At 30.8% G+C, this 19064-nt stretch overlaps 2 protein-coding genes across 4 annotated transcripts in view; one reads left to right on the top strand and one right to left on the bottom strand.

Annotated features, from left to right (window-relative positions):
- Positions 1-304: 304 nt before the first annotated feature.
- On the top strand, positions 305-8326 carry LOC142328150 (lactosylceramide 4-alpha-galactosyltransferase-like). Its single transcript, XM_075371694.1, has 3 exons — positions 305-1474; positions 4222-4435; positions 7247-8326. The coding sequence occupies exons 1-3, from the start codon at positions 372-374 to the stop codon at positions 7520-7522; spliced, it is 1593 nt and encodes a 530-aa protein (XP_075227809.1). The 5' UTR covers positions 305-371; the 3' UTR covers positions 7523-8326.
- Positions 8327-9881: 1555 nt separating this feature from the next.
- LOC142327592 (integrin alpha-PS2-like) overlaps positions 9882-19064 on the bottom strand; it is a 134468-nt gene continuing 125285 nt past the window's right edge. For 2 of the 3 annotated variants that reach the window (XM_075370770.1, XM_075370771.1), the window contains 2 exons: positions 15749-15883; positions 9882-11752 (listed from right to left, as the gene is read on the bottom strand). In XM_075370770.1, coding sequence (XP_075226885.1) covers positions 11678-11752; positions 15749-15883 — 210 coding nt within the window. In that variant the 3' untranslated portion in view covers positions 9882-11677. The remainder of the gene's footprint in view (positions 11753-15748; positions 15884-19064) is intronic. The other variant, XM_075370768.1, reaches the window with a different exon arrangement.

Raw genomic sequence — 19064 nt, 5'->3', positions numbered from 1 at the left:
TCAAAATAATCTCAAAAACAAAGTGAAAAACACGTATAAAATGCTGAATTTTTACGGAACATTCTTTTTAAAATTAACAAACTTATTTGTAGTTAATGTTTATTATATTAAAAATCTTTGTTAGTTATTTAAGTTTAGGAAATAAGGATAGTTTTATGTTTTTATATTATAAATTATTAGTTTTGACTATCGGGCTGCATACAGATGCGACCCACCTCTGTAGCAGCAATGATTATATCCTAAAACATAATAATTGTTGTAACTTGTTTATCGATTTATATATTTTGTACTTTTTCAGGGGTTCACAGGCAGCTACAAGTAATGTGAAAAACAGTAATGAAGTGGTATTTTTACTTTTAAAAGTGCTATCGATGCGTAATGTCAGTTTTGCGATAATAATTTTTGTTGGATTATTTATATGGATGTATGAATCGTATCCTAGTATGAAAGCGATATCGTATGACGATGTTTTAATAACGATGCTTTCTCCAGCTGCGACAGTAAAACAGAAACAGAAACGATATTCAAAAACTAATTACGATTTAAAAAAGTTAAATGCGACAAAACAGATTAAAAACCCTTACGATAAAACGAATAATTTATCGATGTTATATCGGCGTTTTGATAACGATACCGTAAAAAAATCTAAGAAAGAATTATTATTTAAATTAGACGTGTCGAGGTACAAACAGATTAATAAACCGGACGATAAAAACAACGGCATTCATTTATTATCGTTAAAAGTTAATAGAAATATATCGGTTGAAAATATAACGGTGACTTTAGCCGCACCAAGAAACGATAGTATACAAAATGAAGACCTGTCTTATGCGGTCGACGAAATCCAAGAATATAATAATTCCGATAAAACAAACCGTCGTGAAACAGAGAGATTAGCGACTACGATCGCAAAATCGGTGAAGAATTTTAAAGAGAAAATGGAATTCAAAACTAAAAGAAAAATAATAACGGTTAGAAAAAGAAGTAGATTCAAGGACAGTTACGAAGAAAGATATAGGCCTTGGTTAAAACAAGTAATCAAACAGAAACATGTAAAGCAAAGCCGTAGAAATATCTTTTTCGTAGAATCATCGTGCGGAACGACAAAGTTACGACGAATTCATTCGACGGAAGAAGGGCTTGTATTAAACGCGAGACAATCTTGCGCTATAGAATCGACAGCAAGAACGAATAGAAAATATAATATATTTTTGTTTCATACGTGTGAAATAGACAATGCGTTTTACGAATTATCATCAAATTACGTCAGAGAATTATTTAACTACCCGAACGTTTACCTTGTTAAAGTGAATATGAATCGACTGTTTAACGCCACGCCTTTGCAAGATATGTGGAATAATAAAGCGTTTGAAGAATCTTCTTATCCGTTGGAACACATAAGCGATGCCATGAGGTTGTTAATATTGTGGAAATACGGCGGCACTTATTTAGACCTCGATGTTATTACCATGAGGTAAGAAAAAAAAAATCTGTAAATTCTATTTGCAGAAAAATAGTTTTCTCGAATTTAAGTAATATTATTTTTTAATTTTAAGCGGTATAGATCGCTACGAATGTTAACAGACAATAAATCCTAAAGCGAGTATTAACTTCGACGATCAACAAAAACCGTTTTATTACGTGTGACTTTGAGAGGCGTTATAACATCTCGGGGATGTAACTTCCTGAGACGTTTCAGTCGTTGCGGAACCTTCAAGTTACGAAGGGTACCGATTAACCTCGTCCAGGACCCGAATTTTTAAATTTATCAAAATAATAAAAAATAGGGAAAAGACTTCAGAGAAAATTATAATTGAACTGTAGCCTGTCGTTTCAGTAAAGCTAAGATAAAAAAAGTACGGTGCATTTGTTAATGTTATAAAAAAAATTAAATAAAAGATTTTAAAAGTTTTTCATATAAAATTTTTGGATATCGACCGTAGCAGTAGTTCTCCAGTTGTCGGCATATCATTTGATTTACGGGCGGTGGGTATAACACCTAACAGTGACGTAGTCTCACTCTCATTACCCGCTACTGATAGTTATACTTTTTACTTGTAGCTGTAACTAAACTACCGAAAGAGATTGATCGTTTAAATAAAGAAACAGTTCCTATAAACATGTTTGAATAAGCTCCGTTTTCTGTTTAATCTCAAAGTCGGATGCACAAGTCGTAATAGAATTAGCACGCCGATCTGAAGGGTCTCGTTCTTTAAAAAATACAATATGCTCGTTTTCAAATTTTGAATTTGCAGCCGTCTCGATCTTTAAATCGTTAATATACTTTGTAACTATACGACTAAATACATTTTATCAAACGTATCCGATATTTGATAATATCTTAAGCGATTTATTGTGAATAAAATGACACTATATATTTTAAAATAATACAACGCTTCCAAACGAGTAAGTTACGGTGGAAATCTGAAGAAATAATTTTCAGCCGCTTTTTGTTTTCACAATTAAAAAACAGTTGTTTTTCATCAGGTAAGTTTTTCATCTTTCCTTTTTAGCAGTCGTTTTAATATTTGAATCTGCCTTTATAATATTTTCGCATTACCGTGTCGCTGCTTATAAAGCGCCGGCGCGTAGTGGGGTGTCGCGCGCTCAGCCGGCTTGATGGGGGGAGCGCGCGTGTGCAGGCGCGTATGTGAACTGCAACCTCCTCCAATAACTTAACGACTAGCATCGCGGTTGCAGATAGGAAGCACAGCATGTGACAACAACCCCCACCCCACAACCCGTTTCGGTATTTGCGTACAAGTTCTGATCTGATCGATGTCTCTGTGGCAGGCCGCTGAAGATAGTCGTCATCACCGGTGCGAATCCAGCACGGATGTCCGCCATCAGGCATGTCACGGGTTGTGCTTTTGGGCATCTTTTGTGTTTGTCGGCTAACATGCGGTCGGGTGAGGCGTAGCTAGGTCCGATCTTCTCGTCCTGACAATCATCGCTTCTACGTCGGGCGTCACCGGTCGCCGAATTCCTCCGACGGTATGCGGCACCTTATGAACCTTGCGGTAACCCTGAAAATTACTATTTTGGTTTCTGTAATGACGGGTCTGAAAAAGAAAAATAGCGTCCCTTAAAGGAAGCCCTGAGAAGTCTCCGGCGATGTCGGCTCGGGTCGACGGGTCGTAGTCGAGGAGTTGCGGCTCGTCCATCGGAATCGGACCGAGCTTCCTATCAGCGGTAATTAGGACTCCTCAGCGGCACTGCAGCGTGGCAGTGATGCCCTCAGAGCCCCACAGTGTCGGGCCGGTCAGTATCCGCTGGCGCGGCCCAGGCGGTGCTCGTTTGGCTGCGTCTTTACCGCTACACCCGGTCCGGTCAGGCCTGCTGCTCCGGCGGAGGTGTTAGCATCCGCCGAGAGATAACACGTTACCCACCGGGTCGGTCTAGCGGTGAACTCGTCATCGCAAATCGGCCGATTTCGAAGTCTCGTTCTAAGGTTGAAATCCTAGCAAACGCGGTGACTTTTATACGGATTTGAATTCTAGATCGTGGATACCGGTGTTCTTTGGCGGTTTGGTTTCAATTAACAACACGTTTCAGGAACGGTCGGCCTGAGACCGCACAAGACTACACTTCAGTTACATTCACATTCATACATATCGTTCTCTGAAGCGATACCTTACGGTGGTTCCAGAGGTTAAACAAAAAAAAAGAATAAAGAGAAATAACACGTCGGGCCGACCAGGGGACTTCTTCCTCGGGGAAGAAACCTCTTCCAGGGAACTTCTTTTTCTGCATAAAGATATCCTAATAAATCAAACGATCGTGTACCAGATGAATACTCGGTACCCAGAAAAGATGCTGCAGCAATTCTTCGAGCGGCTTTGTTCGTTTCATTTTTGTCCTACCTGTGGAACGATTGTCCTTTCTTTTAACGGTGATTGTTTATTCTCTAGATGTTGTTAATGTTGTTTATTCTGTGAATTCCGGCTAAATGTCCACCGTATTCGGGCGAAGAATGTAAATACTGTATCCACGATACGATTTTATCCCGAGTCGGTTTATTCATATAGCTCTGCCTACGGAAATATCTAGGGGCTCTTGTTTGCTCGATCAAGGCTTACCCGTGTTTCAGTTTTTATATCGGAAAGAAACAAAAAACATTATTAGTTATTTCATTTAGTTTAGGTAGTTATTAGATTAATTATTACTGTTTATAATTTACTGATATCATAAACTAAAATGAGTGTTTGAACGTGAAAATAGGTCGCTTACTTCACTTAAATCAAATTTTGCTGGCGTACAAGATGACGAAACAATAGCCAATGGTGTACTGAATTTTGAACCTAATGGTTTTGCGCACAGTGTATTAACAACATGCCTGGAAAATTTCAGAGATTGGTTCGATGGAAAAGACTGGTCGAGTAATGGTCCGATACTGCTTACAAATGCACTTTTAGAATTCTGTCAGGTATCCGAGGTAATTTTAGAAATACAAAAAATTTGATGTGGTCACCACACTACTTCCTTCTACGTCTATTAATTTACATATACAAATTTTTTTTAAAAATAACTTCTGATATTTTTCATATTTTACTTAATTGTTATTATTGAATTATTTATCGTCAACATTTTTTACAATCGGAAGTTAATAATTACGAATAAATCGATATATTTAAATTTAAAAGAAATGTAAAAAAGGAATGAAGTCAAATTTGACCCGATGCGCCTACCTTGTAAGATCCAAATATTTCATTAATTAAAATTTTATTCGGCTATAACTCTGGAACCGATACAAATAAGTACCTCTTATTATATACGGTTGAAATGCTCTCGGTGAGGGCTTATTACTGCAGTTAAGAAAAAGTTCAAAATCCAAAAAAATTAGATTTTGGGCTTTTTTGTACGCTTTTTGTCCAGTCGATTGCAATCAAAAGGGGAGGTGACAATTAGATGTACACTCCTAAATTCAAAATTTTAACATTCTATGGCTAATCGTTTTTGAGTTATGCGAGATACATACGTACGTAGAGACGTCACGCCGAAACTAGTCAAAATGGATATTTCCGTTGAAATCTGAAAACCAAAATGTTCGCGGTCACAATATCTCCTTTACATTGTATAAGGAAGTAAAAAGGGCACAAATATAACAAATAGTTAAAAATACTTAGTGCGTTCTGATTTTGAAATTCTTTGACGAATAAACTGCTGTGTAATAAAGCCTTATGAAAAAAAAAGTTGTTGTAAGAACGCCACAGATTTTTTAATGTAATCTGTATAATTTCTTTGCTTTCAACGATTGTATTTTTGTCATATTCTAAAATACATTTTGTATATATATATAGGGTTCAATATAATAACTATTTCAGAATACATATAACACAGTTTCTGTACTATTTATTCAAACACTATATTTAAAGTAAACAAAAAAAAATATATATATATAAATACACACAAATATTTATATTTGAAGTCTTTATTTGAATAAGATAACACAATGATAGAAAATTGTTTTGGTTGTTGGTCCTTGCAGTTAAGTGCTTAATATAGTTTCAATATTCAAATGAAACTTTTTCATTAAAAAATTAAGCTTTGTTTAAAAAATAGTAACTGTAAAGTACTAGTAAGAAATATATTTCGTAAAAAATAAATTTACAAAAATGACTTGCTTTTTTAAATATAAGGAAATATTCTAAATCATCATTAATAAAACAATCACCATTAAACTCACCCTGCTGGACAAATATTTAATGCAAATCATACAATATCCAAACAGTATGCCGACTAACATTCCGAGTGCTAAAATTTCTACCTTTTGTCTGGAAGGTTCTGGATTCAAATCCCAATCGGGCTTAGCATTTTTCATGCGCTACAAAATTATTCTTAGCCATCGTAAAAAAAAATGTAGTTACAATTACGTGTGAAAATAATAAAAGCGATAAAGTAAAGTAAGTAAATGTTTTTCAGCAAATAGTCTTTAGAAAAGTTATTATTAAAGATAATGAAAATAAAGTAAATGCAAAACTTTCTTTGACACTAACACCCTGTTCAAAAAAGAATTATCAGCGGCTAAAGTCGTTGAATAACCAGAGCGAGTTTTCTCTCATCGTAAAACAAAAAATACCTCATAATCGTATTGAATTAATTCTAAAAATAATAAATATTATTTTTATTTTATTATATTAAATAATAAAGAAATAGAAACCTTATTGATAAGCGGTTCGCAGAAGTTACACTGTGCCATCTACATACAAAGTAGATGCGTATATATAATATCAAGAACACATATATGAAGCGCACAAACAGTGAAATTGCTTTGAAAAAGAAGAAATCTCTCTAATGCTTTAATTTCCTAATTTAATTTAATTAAGTTTTTCAAAACTTTACTCGGTAATCAACAGCATGGAGATGATGTTAGAACAAAAACATGTATGTCGCTATGCAAATCCTGTGTGATAGCAGATAGTTCCTTTCCACAAAGTATAAACAACCGATTGATTTATTATGTAGATAAAAAAGATATATATTATGAAGATTATATTTCTTCATATTCTACTAATCTATCGTATAATTAATACTGCATGAGCATTGTTTATTAGCCAGGAGCATGTGAGATTTAAGCGTGTTAATTTTGTAGCGTATATTTTTATTTATTACTAGCCAGTCAGGGCTTGCTTTCCTCGCCTAACCGTCTAGCCAGGAGGCTCCACCCTCTGGGCTCCTGAAGCCGTCTAGCCAGGAGGCTCCACCCTCTGGGCTCCTGAAGCGTTTATTATCCTCGTGGTTGTGAGAGTATTAAATATTTTACAGATATTCATTAAAGGAAAATAATTAGTCGTTTAACTTCTTTTTAGCTATATCTTCAAACCTTCCCTGGGATAATGCATCGGTTCGCATGTGATGCTGTTGTAAATAAACAGACAAACTTTCACGTTTATTATTGATTATTGCATCGGTCATTAATTTAAGCGATGCAAGATTCTGGGTAGAAAAAACCGATCGCTATGTTGCTTATCACTCTTAGATACAAACATCTTTCTAGTGTTTCCTATGTTTATATAGTAGTTGATGGCATGACTTGAGAAAAACCTAGATGGCCTTCAGGCTGTGGTCTGTACGTTCACTTAATCATTACATATATTTTTAATTATTTTTAGCTGTTAATCTATTTATCATTGCATCTTATAATCTGTCTGCATATAATTGTTAAATACAGTTGTCTGCATACATTTTTATGAAGACTAAAAAACATTATAGTATTTAATTTATTTTTATATTGTGTGCAATTCAGGTAGTACAAGTAATGAAAAGTCGTTGCAACGGGTTTCATTTATATCCGCCTAGTGTATTTTATCCGGTGCACTTTTCAGACTGGGAAAGTTTCCTCGATGAAGGTGAAAGTCAAAGAATAATGAAACAAATTGAAAATTCAACGATAGTTCATATGTGGAATCGATTATCGCACGATGGATATGTTTCACACGGTTCAAATCAGGCTTTTTCCATTTTAGCAGATAAATACTGTCCAAGAGTTTATCAAGAAGTGGGACCAAATTTTAGAAAATAGTTTATCGGTATTTATTTTAAGATTTTTATAAAATAAATTATGACCGTAAAAAGATATTTTATTTACCTTTAAAATTTTCAATTTAAGGTAAATCAAATATTTAAAAATGTATACCCTTTATACACCGACAAAAAAATAAGACTAAATATAATTTTTAAAAAAAAACCAAAAATTAATGAGTATTTGTTATCTAACTCATATAAAATAAAATATAGATTTCAAATAAACAAAACAATAACGGTGAGAAAATAATATACACGATGATAATCCATATATCATCAACTTATTACATATATCATCAAACAAAACTAATGGTAAAAAATATGTTATGATTATGTGCTCGTATAATGGCAATACCTTAATATTACTACATCAACCAACAGTTAATATCTGTAACAATTTAATTATTTTTACCACTAATAATATGTAATGGAAGTTTGACTAACATTTATATTATATTACTATAAATAATTTTTAAAAAAACATTCACTACCTTATTCAAAACAGCTAAATTAACATAGGCGTTGTGCATACTTAACCTAATGCAAACTTTTTAAACTGATGGATCGTAATGTGGTATATTATTTTCATTTAAAATTGTGAATTTCTATGTCTAGGAAATTTAAAAGTCATAAAACTTAAGTAAACTGGTACATAATATTCGATTGATAAAATTATATTTAAGGTATATAGCCTTAAATTTTGTTGCCTTCTGATTTAGTTTGATTTGTTAAAAAATTGATACATAAAGGTATTTTTATCGTTGATAAATAATGAAAAGTTTATTTTCATATGATTTTATAATGTTAAACTTATTTATTTTTTAAAATTAAAGGCTTAAATAAATAAGATTCAATTGTTTTATTTATTCAGGTGTTATAAATAAACTTTCAAAAGGAGATGAAATTCAGAGTAATTTTAAGTTATTTATATAAAATTAAACGTTAAGAAAAAAGAAAACTTGCTGAAAAATAAATTTTTAACTTTTAATATTGTCTCTTTATAATGTATCAAGTGGATTGAACTAAAATATATTGTGGGGATACATATAGGTATTGAAAGTGATCGCTACATTACCATTCAAGGAAATCCGAAACGAATTATCAAAAAGGATACAGACTGAAATCTCCTAATCTCCTTCAGAAAAGTGTACTACTTTTAATCTGTATATTTCATACAGATTGGAGCAATCCATACTGTCTTAATTTTAAATCATAGGATTTAGGCAAACCATGAGGTAATAGAAAATGTAAAGATGTTGCAAAAAAAAAATTTGTTCTGTTTCTTAGTTCTTTTAAAATCGCATAATCTATTCTTTTTTGTTGAGTTGATTGTACCCAGCATTAGTCTACAGGATAATTAAAATAATAATTAGTGCCACGATTAGGATATAAAGCGTGAATTTATTTTTCAATGAATGCACCTCCAAAAAGTTCCATTGTTAGGTTATCGCTTGCCTCAATCGCAATGAAACTGCTATTCTGTTTAATGCCTGTGGAATGTCTTTGCATAAGGTAACATCAACCATTTTTTTTACCGCTTTCTGTAAGTACAGATGAGCTGTTAATTCACAACAGAAAAGGTTGCGACAAAATTTGCAGAAAAGATTTGTAGTATTTGGGAGAAAGTTATTTGGAAACGGGCCATCTGTCTTATTACAAAACTTTATAAAATTGTTAATAATCAGTACTACAAGATTCAGAAAGTTCTTTGTAATTAAATATTACATCGTATACCATTTTTATAAAAAAAATTAAAAAACAAATGTTTTTACATCTATAAAAAAATAAATCGGTGATTTTTCATAACTGTGGAAAAGGAAATTAATGACTGCAAGGGTTAAACACCATCGATATAATAAATTTTGTTTTCTAATGTGATTTCAAGACAATTGTGCATTCAAAAAGTAACCCGACTCTCAGTATAAAATGTTATTACAATGAAACTGATGGGTAAAGTTTAACCGAATCAGAAAAACTAACTAATCCAGTTTTTACTTCATGCTACTCATGACGAACCAAATTTAGATCGAGGTATTCTTAGATATTGGGGCTGCCCTTATATCAGCGAATGCAAGTTTGTTGTTTAATTTATGTGATCATTAGCAGTCTAATCGTTGTTTATCAGCTGGAAAAATGAGTAAGAAAAGATATGCAATTGCTTTAAGCATGAAAAAAGTGCCATCCTACATTATTTTACTAAGAGCTTCAAACAGTTGACAAGTCATTTATATCTGAAGAAAAACTTTCTTTTTATATTCTTTTTTTGGTGCATTAAGTCCCCAAGCTCTACAATTGACAAAACAATTGTGTAAAATATTTAGTTGAAATATCAACTAGGTTTATCCTCAAAAAATATTAGTCGTTACAGTGATAATGGAATATTTAAAAAAAAAACTTTATTTCCAGATACTATATCAAAAAGATTATTTATAAATAATTGTGAATTGTTATTACACAAATTAAAAAATGTTTAACCACCTTTGGTGGTTAAAAAAAAATTAAAATCGATTACAATTAACATTTATTTCAAAATGTTTGATAGTTTGCTCAGTTTGGTTGTATCGGCTTAACAGTGTGCAAAATTTACAGTCAATGTTCAACGATGAAAGTATTAGCAAACGGTTTTATATGATGACTAGCTGCATTTATTAGCGATTTGAAACAAAATTGCATAAAATAATTTTAATTGTTGTTAAATATAAGTTTTAACAAATATTATACTTTTGTGCGGACTTCTGTGGCCATTGCATTGCGGTAATATTTATCATGTAGATATCAGAAAACACTATAATTTTCTGTATATCTACTAAGATCTATTTATTTAAAACTATTTCATTACAGAACTTTAAATTTCACTTAAGTTTCTATATTTGTAATTAGATATTTTAAACATTTATATTTCAAGATGTTAATAATAGTCTGATTAAGTAAAAAATAAATCTCTTTTTATCATGTAGTGAAAGCCTTCTTATTCAAATGATTCTTTCGTGTGAAGCTTATTATTTATTATAGGCACAACATTTTTAAAATAACCGATGATGCATTAATAATATTTTGGAATTTATTGACTCGTAATAATTAGGAAAAAAAAAATTCTTTGCAAGAAATATAAATTTTGTGTCTTAAAATATTAAAATCAATATTTGCTTTAAGATAGTGAATAAAATAGTTTCTCCATTAATATAATGAACATATCAGAAATATACAGTTATTTACATGACTTTAGTGAATTCAATTTGCTGCCACGAGATAATATAAAAAAGAAAATCTTTTCAATCTTTTATCGTTTTTAGATAAGTCCAGTTGAAGTTTATTTCTTGTGTTATGATCATGTACATCCATCCTTTGCTTTAGTATTCTATTTCAAGTAAATATGTTAAATGAATATAGATATAAATTATAAATAATCATAATTTTTAATTTCTTAAGGTGTGCAACACTTTCTCTGAGTTAAAGAAGTAAATTCCCTTCAAGATAAATTCCATTTATTAAATGAATGAAACCTTTATCTTGAATATTATAATCCATGATTTTTACTTTTTTTTCCACATAAAAAATATTCAAACCTTTTTAAAAATACAGCACAGTTTTTAAACGAGGAAAGAGCTTATTTTCTGAGCTAGCTTTCAGCCTATGTAAAGTTTCTTCAAGTATTGTAACTTCACCTGCTTTATAAGTTTTCTATTTAAAAAACAAAAACATGATTAAAGTCATGGATATTACTAAGATTCAAACTTCTGCTTTTGTTAAAATGGTAATGAATATTATCATTTACTATTTGGAATGTCTACTATGTATACTCTAATTTATAATACAAGTTGAACCGCCATGTTTTCTTTGTGTTTTGAGATGTTCTTTTCATAAATTACATAATTTGAGGAACATTCATCTAATATAACAGATACATTACAATCTTTTTAAACTATTAAAGTAAAAATTTGTCAATTTTACAACCAACAATTACAGCACTAACTATATTATAACAAAACAATGAATTTGCCATCATGAAATTTCTAATACTGACAATAAGTTTTATTATAAAATGAAGATTATAAAATAGTGAATCAGAGAAATCCTTTGGTTAATTCTACAAAAATACATTACTTTATTTCAACAGAACCATGTTTGACACAATTAGCTGTATCTACGTACATCAGTTTGATAGATCGACTGAATTAGTTATTTTAACGGTATAAGTTTCAGGACCATCACGTTTAAAGCAGTCTTTCTAAAAAAAGAAAATAAAATAAAAATAACATAAATTCAACATCAGTAAAAAGTACATTTTATGTCCCTTAATCTTCTGATCTTCATTTGATGTAAAAAAAGGGAGTAAAAAACAATTTATCGTATAAAATAATTGGAATAAAATAAAATAGGTAAAAAAAAATAGGTAATTGTAAAAAAAGGTCATCATCATAATAATATAAACATTTCTGCAGTAAAAACAATTTTAGCTTTACTGCACCAAATTTATTATTTTAAATTTTATAGTAACCACTGAAAAATCTCATGCCTGTTTAATATTGTGATCTCTTTGTTCAATCTAACGTAGTGTATTGAATAGTGATGATTTCTTTTTGTTGTATTATGTTGACTACTGCTATTAAGTAAAAACTTACTGTTTGTCTGTGTTTTTTAATCAGGAGAAAATTTGATAAACAAAAAAAAAATACCAGTATGTAGAGTTTTAAAAAGATCTGTTCACATGAATAATGAGGCATTTTTACATAAATGGCAGTCAAAAAAATCTTTTATAAAAAAATATTGAATAATGTGAAATACAGGCATTTTCCCATACTTCTATACCATAATTAAGGTAAAGGTAAACCAAACCGTAATATAGCTTAGATAACTAGTGTTATCGCAATAGGATGAAGTCTATTTAATAATATATATATATATATATATATGGCTGTGATTATTTTTGACATATTTAAGGTATTACAGCTAAAAAAAATAACTAAAGAATGGCAATATTAATGAAGGGATTATTTATTTTATAAGCAACCAATATTGTTATCACATGATGATAATGAAATGTCATCTGTAAATGAAATAACACACTGTGTAGAACATAAGAGATATCATTTCATAAAGTGAGAGTATGGGATCTAAAGTACTGTGGTGTACCTCGAGTTACAATGCCTAGCTGAGATCTCATTTGATATTGAGAATTTTTGCTAGTGAAATAATATCTCGTGATTACAGTTCTATTGTTAAGAAAATTAATGAAAAGAATTTAATTTTTGAATAGTCTGATTTACCGACTCAAAAAGGAAACTTCATAGACCTGAAGGTCCCAGAACAACGCCACTACAGTATTACAGCCATTTCTGAAGTCAAACTAAGTCACTCTAATTTGATTGTTATTTTATGTGCATTAGTAGATAAGTAAATATTTTATTCTTACTGGTTCATAATAACACATTATATAGATCGAGCCATTATAAGATAGATTATAAATATAAAATCATTAAACTATAAGATGAAAAATAAATATGATTAAAATCCATATTAATTATTTAAAATATGAATAAATGAAATAATAATGTTAGAGTAAATACATTAAATATAAACAAAATTTGTACCTTTACTGTTAAATGGTGGTATTTGCGTTTTTGTTGAATAGTGTAAATGTGCATCTGTATAAGCTGAAATGACATTATTGTCAGAACAATAACTACTCAGTATTCAATTGACTACAATATTATCGCCTTTTATATATTTAATATATTTGCTTTCTATATATATAATAACGAAATGTCAGCCTAGCAAACCAGGCAATTGAATTTGCCTACACAAACATACCTGGCAGTAGCTAAAAAACTGTTTGGAAACGTGTGTGTGTGTGTGTGTGTGTGTGTGTGTGTGTGTGTGTGTGTGTGTGTGTGTGTGTGTGTGTGTGTGTGTGTGTGTGTGCGCACGTGTGTGTGTGTGCATGTATGTGTGTGTGTGTGTGTGTGAATATATATATGTATATACATAATAACAAAATGAGGAACTAAAAATATTATATAGGCCTATAATACAGAAACAATATTAATATAGAATAATAGAAAATACAAATGATAAATGGCATAATTCCGCAATACACTGAAGAATTTTTCAAATAAATCTTCGTTTTAATACTGCTGTCGAGACATATATTCAACCAAGTACAAATCTGTCATCAATTGGCTTGTAAACCACTGTTTCTTTTTCCAAATTTTGGACTTGGCTTATATACTTTCAACCATTTGAGTATGGACACAAGTTTGTGGACAACAAAATGCAATGTGCGATTTTACCATCTGGTATATGCAATGCTGCCAGAGAGCACCATACAGTGCCCATTTATCTGACAAAACATATAGTATCGGTTTTAATCTACTGTCGGATGATTGACAACAATGTTTCTGTGGATCTGTATGGCAGTGGTATGAGAAAACAATCTCTTGTTTTTCGGCAAATTCCGCCGAACATCCATTGATGAAGCAGCACTCTTCTATTATATTATCTCTTAGTAAAGCAAGTTTTGTCAATTTCGACATGCTTATTATGTTTACCAATCACCAAGGATTATTTAGTAAATTGTCTTTGCACACCTCAAGCATATAACCATTATAACTGAAGCACGTGTTGTTCACTCTCACTTCTCAACAGAATTTGACTGAAGTGTATTCTTTACTACAGTAGTAAATGAATAACATCACAGTGCAAAAACGTAACCGTGATTTGATGAGCCATGATCCATGACTCGGTTGATTAGACTCACGATAAATCTTTTCTGGAATAAACCCAACGCTCTTTACCTCAAGTGTATAATCTCATTTCGTGCCCATTAGCACACAAGCATGGATTATGTAGAAAACCTTTGTTTTGCAAAAGTTGAATAGCTGTTTCATAATTGTGAATGTGACTGATTAGTTGCAGTAAATTCATTTTAGCAAATAAAAATGATGTGTTTATGAAAATAATGGCAACAATGAATGAAAGCTTTAACTCGCATGAATGATTTCTGAACAATGGAGTTTTGTAAATAGATTAATTATAGCGTGATGGTGGTGATAATAATGCACCATGAGGCTATTGTGTCATTTCCATACCAAGACGCATTTACATTAGTCCTAATAAAAATGCAAATGTAGGCACTTAACAGGAAAAATCCAAATTTATACAAAATAAATCAAATTCAGAAGGTGATTGTCAATGTTTATTTATTCATTCTTTAACACAGGGAGATTCAGGAGCAAAGAGAAATAATTTGGGAACTTTTCTCAGAAAGTTCTCTACAAGTTTTGATAATAAAATTTATACATTTATTAGTCATTTAACAAAGTTATTCTACTTCAAACCTAAAAAATGTTTTTTACGTCACCAAATTTTTCTGTTTTAGTTAGATATCATTAAAACTACAGGAGATACAGTTCTGGGACCTGTTTTATTTGATTTTACAGCTCAAAAAACATAAGGAACCATCAAGTTTACTGCTTTTAAACACCTTAAAAATTCCAGTATGAACTCATTTCATGACCTGGTGAAATTTTTCGCTAGCCTTAACTCAATAACAAAGTGTTTTCAGACATATGTTTGTATGAACTCTTTTCCTTATTTCAAGCTCTAGAATCAGTTTCCAAGTTATTTCTCTTTCCTCCTGAATCACTCTGTATTTATCCATTTTGTGTTTTTCTCTGTAATATTAATTTGTAGATACTGTTTTTATTTTTTTAATGAACCGTACTTTGTACATAGAAAAGTGATTTGTCTGAATTTCAGATTATTATTTTTATTATTATATTTATGTTTCTGTTTGTAATTCTTGACATCTCATATAATTTTAAAATAAAATTACACGGTAAAAAAGAATAGATCACAAATAAATATCAGCTCTAAAAAGGAAAAACTGATTTTGTCGTGCACGGTAATGATCAAGATGAAACTATTTTAAGGTTGTTTGGTTGCAATTGCACAATGATCTATTAGACCTAGTAGCATATACTGATGATGCAGACATTTAGCTGCATTCTGCCTAAATATTAACAAAAACTATGTGACATTCTATCAACTGTTGCTTGTAAAAGATGCCTCACAACAGTAGGCTGTAACTGATGACCTAGTAATCAGCAGGCTAAAACCTACATGTCAGTGAGTACAATAATTTGATCCCATCACACCATAAGCAAGTCAAGTTCAATAGATTTCAGCAAGTAATTTTATAATATATGTATACCTGAATACTCACACATTTTAGAGATGAAGTCACTATAAAACGGCCAATTCTGGAAAGAATCGCAGTGATGTTTACATCTGACATATTATCTCTTTGGTCTGAACCAGCATCATAACCAAGCGGTCTATTACGTTCAAAGAAACCGTACTGTAAATTTGAATGACAAATACTGTAATTCAGTGATGTAATACATATAAAATCAACTACTGTGATTAAAAAGTGAAAATAAATTATCATAAAGTACAAACATAAGAAATATATACTCCTTAGATTATGATGTAACTTACTGTATGTTATACCTCAGAGTACGTTATTTTGTATGTTGAATTTCTCTAATTCTAACCTCTTTAATTCAAATACCTGTGTTTTGTAGTTGAATTCATTTGCCCTTGAAAAATCCTCTACAATTCAAGATAAAATAAAAACCAATCGGAGCTTTTATCCTGGCCTCAACAGAAAATTTGATTCTGAAATTTGAATTTTTAAGAACTGTTCTGTACTTCAAATTTTAACTATTTTTTACTACCAGAGTTGCAGAAAAGAATTACAAAGCATTTTAACAATTACAACTCAACAATTACAAATTGTAAAAATAATATAGTAAATATAATAATATAGTAAATATAATAAGTAAATATAATAAAGACAGTTGATGTGCTAACAAAAACAACATTAAAAAAGAATTTAGGATTCTACAAAGTACCCTGCTCAAAATTTTGAAAAAATCAAGAAGACATTCATTTGCAAGAATGAAATCAATATCGCAATAAAACAACAAACAACAGTAAAAGAGCTAATAGATTTGCTAAATTTCCTGATGAAGAATTATTTTTAAAGTGTTGTATGTGCAACAGAAGTAATCATGTGAATTTAGGTGATCCCATCATAACAGAAAAAAAGAAGCTGATTTTTGTTTTTGCCAAATGATTAAAATAATTAGAATTTAAAGCGTGTTTTAACATGGTAGCTAGAAAACATTTTAAAAGACAACATGGAATCCATAAAATCTACGGCAACAGTGTGAGTGTGAATGATGAAGGCTTCAGCAGGTAGAAGAATTAATTTAAAATTATTTGAAAGATTTTTTGGGTGGATTCAGATGATGCTCAATTTAATTTTGGTATTTCTAGGTTTATCGGTTCCAGAGTTATATTGCGTTTTTTCTCTAAATAATTGGTTATTTTCAAAGAAATTGATTATTTTCTTCCATTTAAATCGGTTCAAAAGTAAGTTGTTTGGGTTTTTTCAGTCATTATGAGATTCAATAAAAAAAAATACACAAAGTTTCGGATACGGTTTTTAAATTCAATCTTTGTAACTTATCAAACAACAAATGTACATAGCTCTTTAAAAAAAAATCTCTTTCAAGGGTTAAGATGTTGCTGTTGAAATCATCATTCAGTTTTAAAAGATTATTTTAAACTACCAAAAGTTCAAGAAAGGTTGGACATCAGTAGTTGTTGTAACTACTGCTGAATACAACTACTGAATATTCTCATAACTTATAAAAAAATATGCTCTTTAACCCAATTTGAAAATCATTGTGTTTGTGATATATGGTATATTATATTGTTTTATATATATTTTTCAAAAGTTTATTTTAACTTGATCATTAAATAAATAAATTATATTAAAATTCTAAATCCAAAAATAATTTCAATCCAAATTAAATAATATACAGCAAATGAGTTTCAATCACTGGATCTACCCGTTTATGTCATTAGACACCTCTAGTAATATGCGTATTTAATGCCGATGAAATCAGATTGTTTTCAAATGCACATTTGTTTTACAAAAATGAATGAGGAAATCCATTAACTTAGATGCTTCACAGTAGTATAACCAGGTCCTGTAAATTACGCTAATAATAAAAGCTTGAATGACTGCAGAATTATGTGCAGATTAAACTTGATAGTTCACCGATTCACACATCCTTTAGATGCTGTAGAAATGACTTGCCAGTCATGGAGAAATACTTTGTTTACCGATGCTATAAATCGTATAAATTTGTAAAAGAATTTTAAGAGGAGTATATCGACTTGGAATATATTAGAAGAGAAGATTATGGACAAAAACCGTTTACAAAATTATTTATTTCAAATTTAAACCTAATTATAAAGACCGACCGTCAGAGGTAATCCAAATTCAGTCATATATTTTTCATAAATACAGACGACTATGTCCTCTATATCAATCAAATTCTGATTAAAAAATTTTCAGAATATATTAACTCCCTGTTATTACATCGATTGTGTTGTTGATGGAGAATAGCTTTGTAATAATCTGTTTGAAATATTTTCGCATAAAATTATAGGCTCAAATGACCGATCGAAAATTAAGATTATAGGAAAAAAATCTCTCATCTTCTAGACGGTTTTTGATATACTCTTGCCGATGTAAAAGTATCACAAATTTTCCTTTCTTATGTAAATTTTCAATTTTTACTTTCCAGCGATCATCATTTTCCAACAGAATAAATGACAGGCAGCTTTGAAAGTAGGATAAATGATACCGTTAATGGTCTTCAAGCTCTCAAATAAAGTAATAATATTTAGTTTGATTAGGAAACTAACACGATTCAAAATATTGCAGTTAGGGCTATTTTCTGTGGATTATCGGTGACTAAAATTATTGTATGCAAGTAAACTCGATTATTTTCAAGATGTACGGCTAAGTGTATTACAGTTGGATATCTTTCACGAATAGAAAAATCGCCAAAATGCTTCTGATGTACAAATGTGATGGTAATTACCATCGATGTAGTAGTTCACCTCATCATTTTCATTCAGAACAGAAAATGTAGCTCGATTAGAATCTTTATTCGCATACTTGAAGATATAATTAATCGCTTGAACCGAGCGATAGTACTTGACATTTACATAAGCGCTAATTCATTTTGATGATGTAAGGCGATACGGTACAAGCCAGTGATTATCTGTTAGTACCATATTACTACTAATATTTACAATAGCGGTATACCTTTCACCTTGAGATCCGCATCGACAAGTTGGACAACCTATCATCCACAGTTCGGGTACGCTTTATGAAGTCGCAAAGGAATACTTTAGAACACCTTTCGTTGTTCATGGACAGTGATGTCATACTGATATCCTCGCAAGGACCGTGAATCGTATTTTTGCGTACACGCCAAAAAGCAAGGATCTCATTCTTCATTTGGCAATTCTGTAGATCTCAACCGGTTGAATTTTCATTTGTAACCGTAAAAATATACGACGGTAAGATGAACTTTTCAACCGCTCGGCGTTTCATATAACATTCGACCGGACAAAAAATAAAAACTGAAATTTACGGAATAATAAATTTTAAC

This window comes from Lycorma delicatula, chromosome 7, assembly GCF_047948215.1.
Source record: "Lycorma delicatula isolate Av1 chromosome 7, ASM4794821v1, whole genome shotgun sequence".
Classification (NCBI taxonomy): Eukaryota; Metazoa; Arthropoda; class Insecta; order Hemiptera; family Fulgoridae; genus Lycorma; species Lycorma delicatula.
This window is presented reverse-complemented; position numbering and strand designations above follow the sequence as displayed.

Bases quoted from the DNA above. Each gene is read 5' to 3' on its own strand.
- LOC142328150 (XM_075371694.1), top strand. From the start codon at position 372: ATGCGTAATGTCAGTTTTGCGATAATAATTTTTGTTGGATTATTTATA. The intron at 1,475-4,221 runs GTAAGAAAAAAA...ACGTGAAAATAG, and splicing joins CTCGATGTTATTACCATGAG to GTCGCTTACTTCACTTAAAT. The intron at 4,436-7,246 runs GTAATTTTAGAA...TGTGCAATTCAG, and splicing joins AATTCTGTCAGGTATCCGAG to GTAGTACAAGTAATGAAAAG.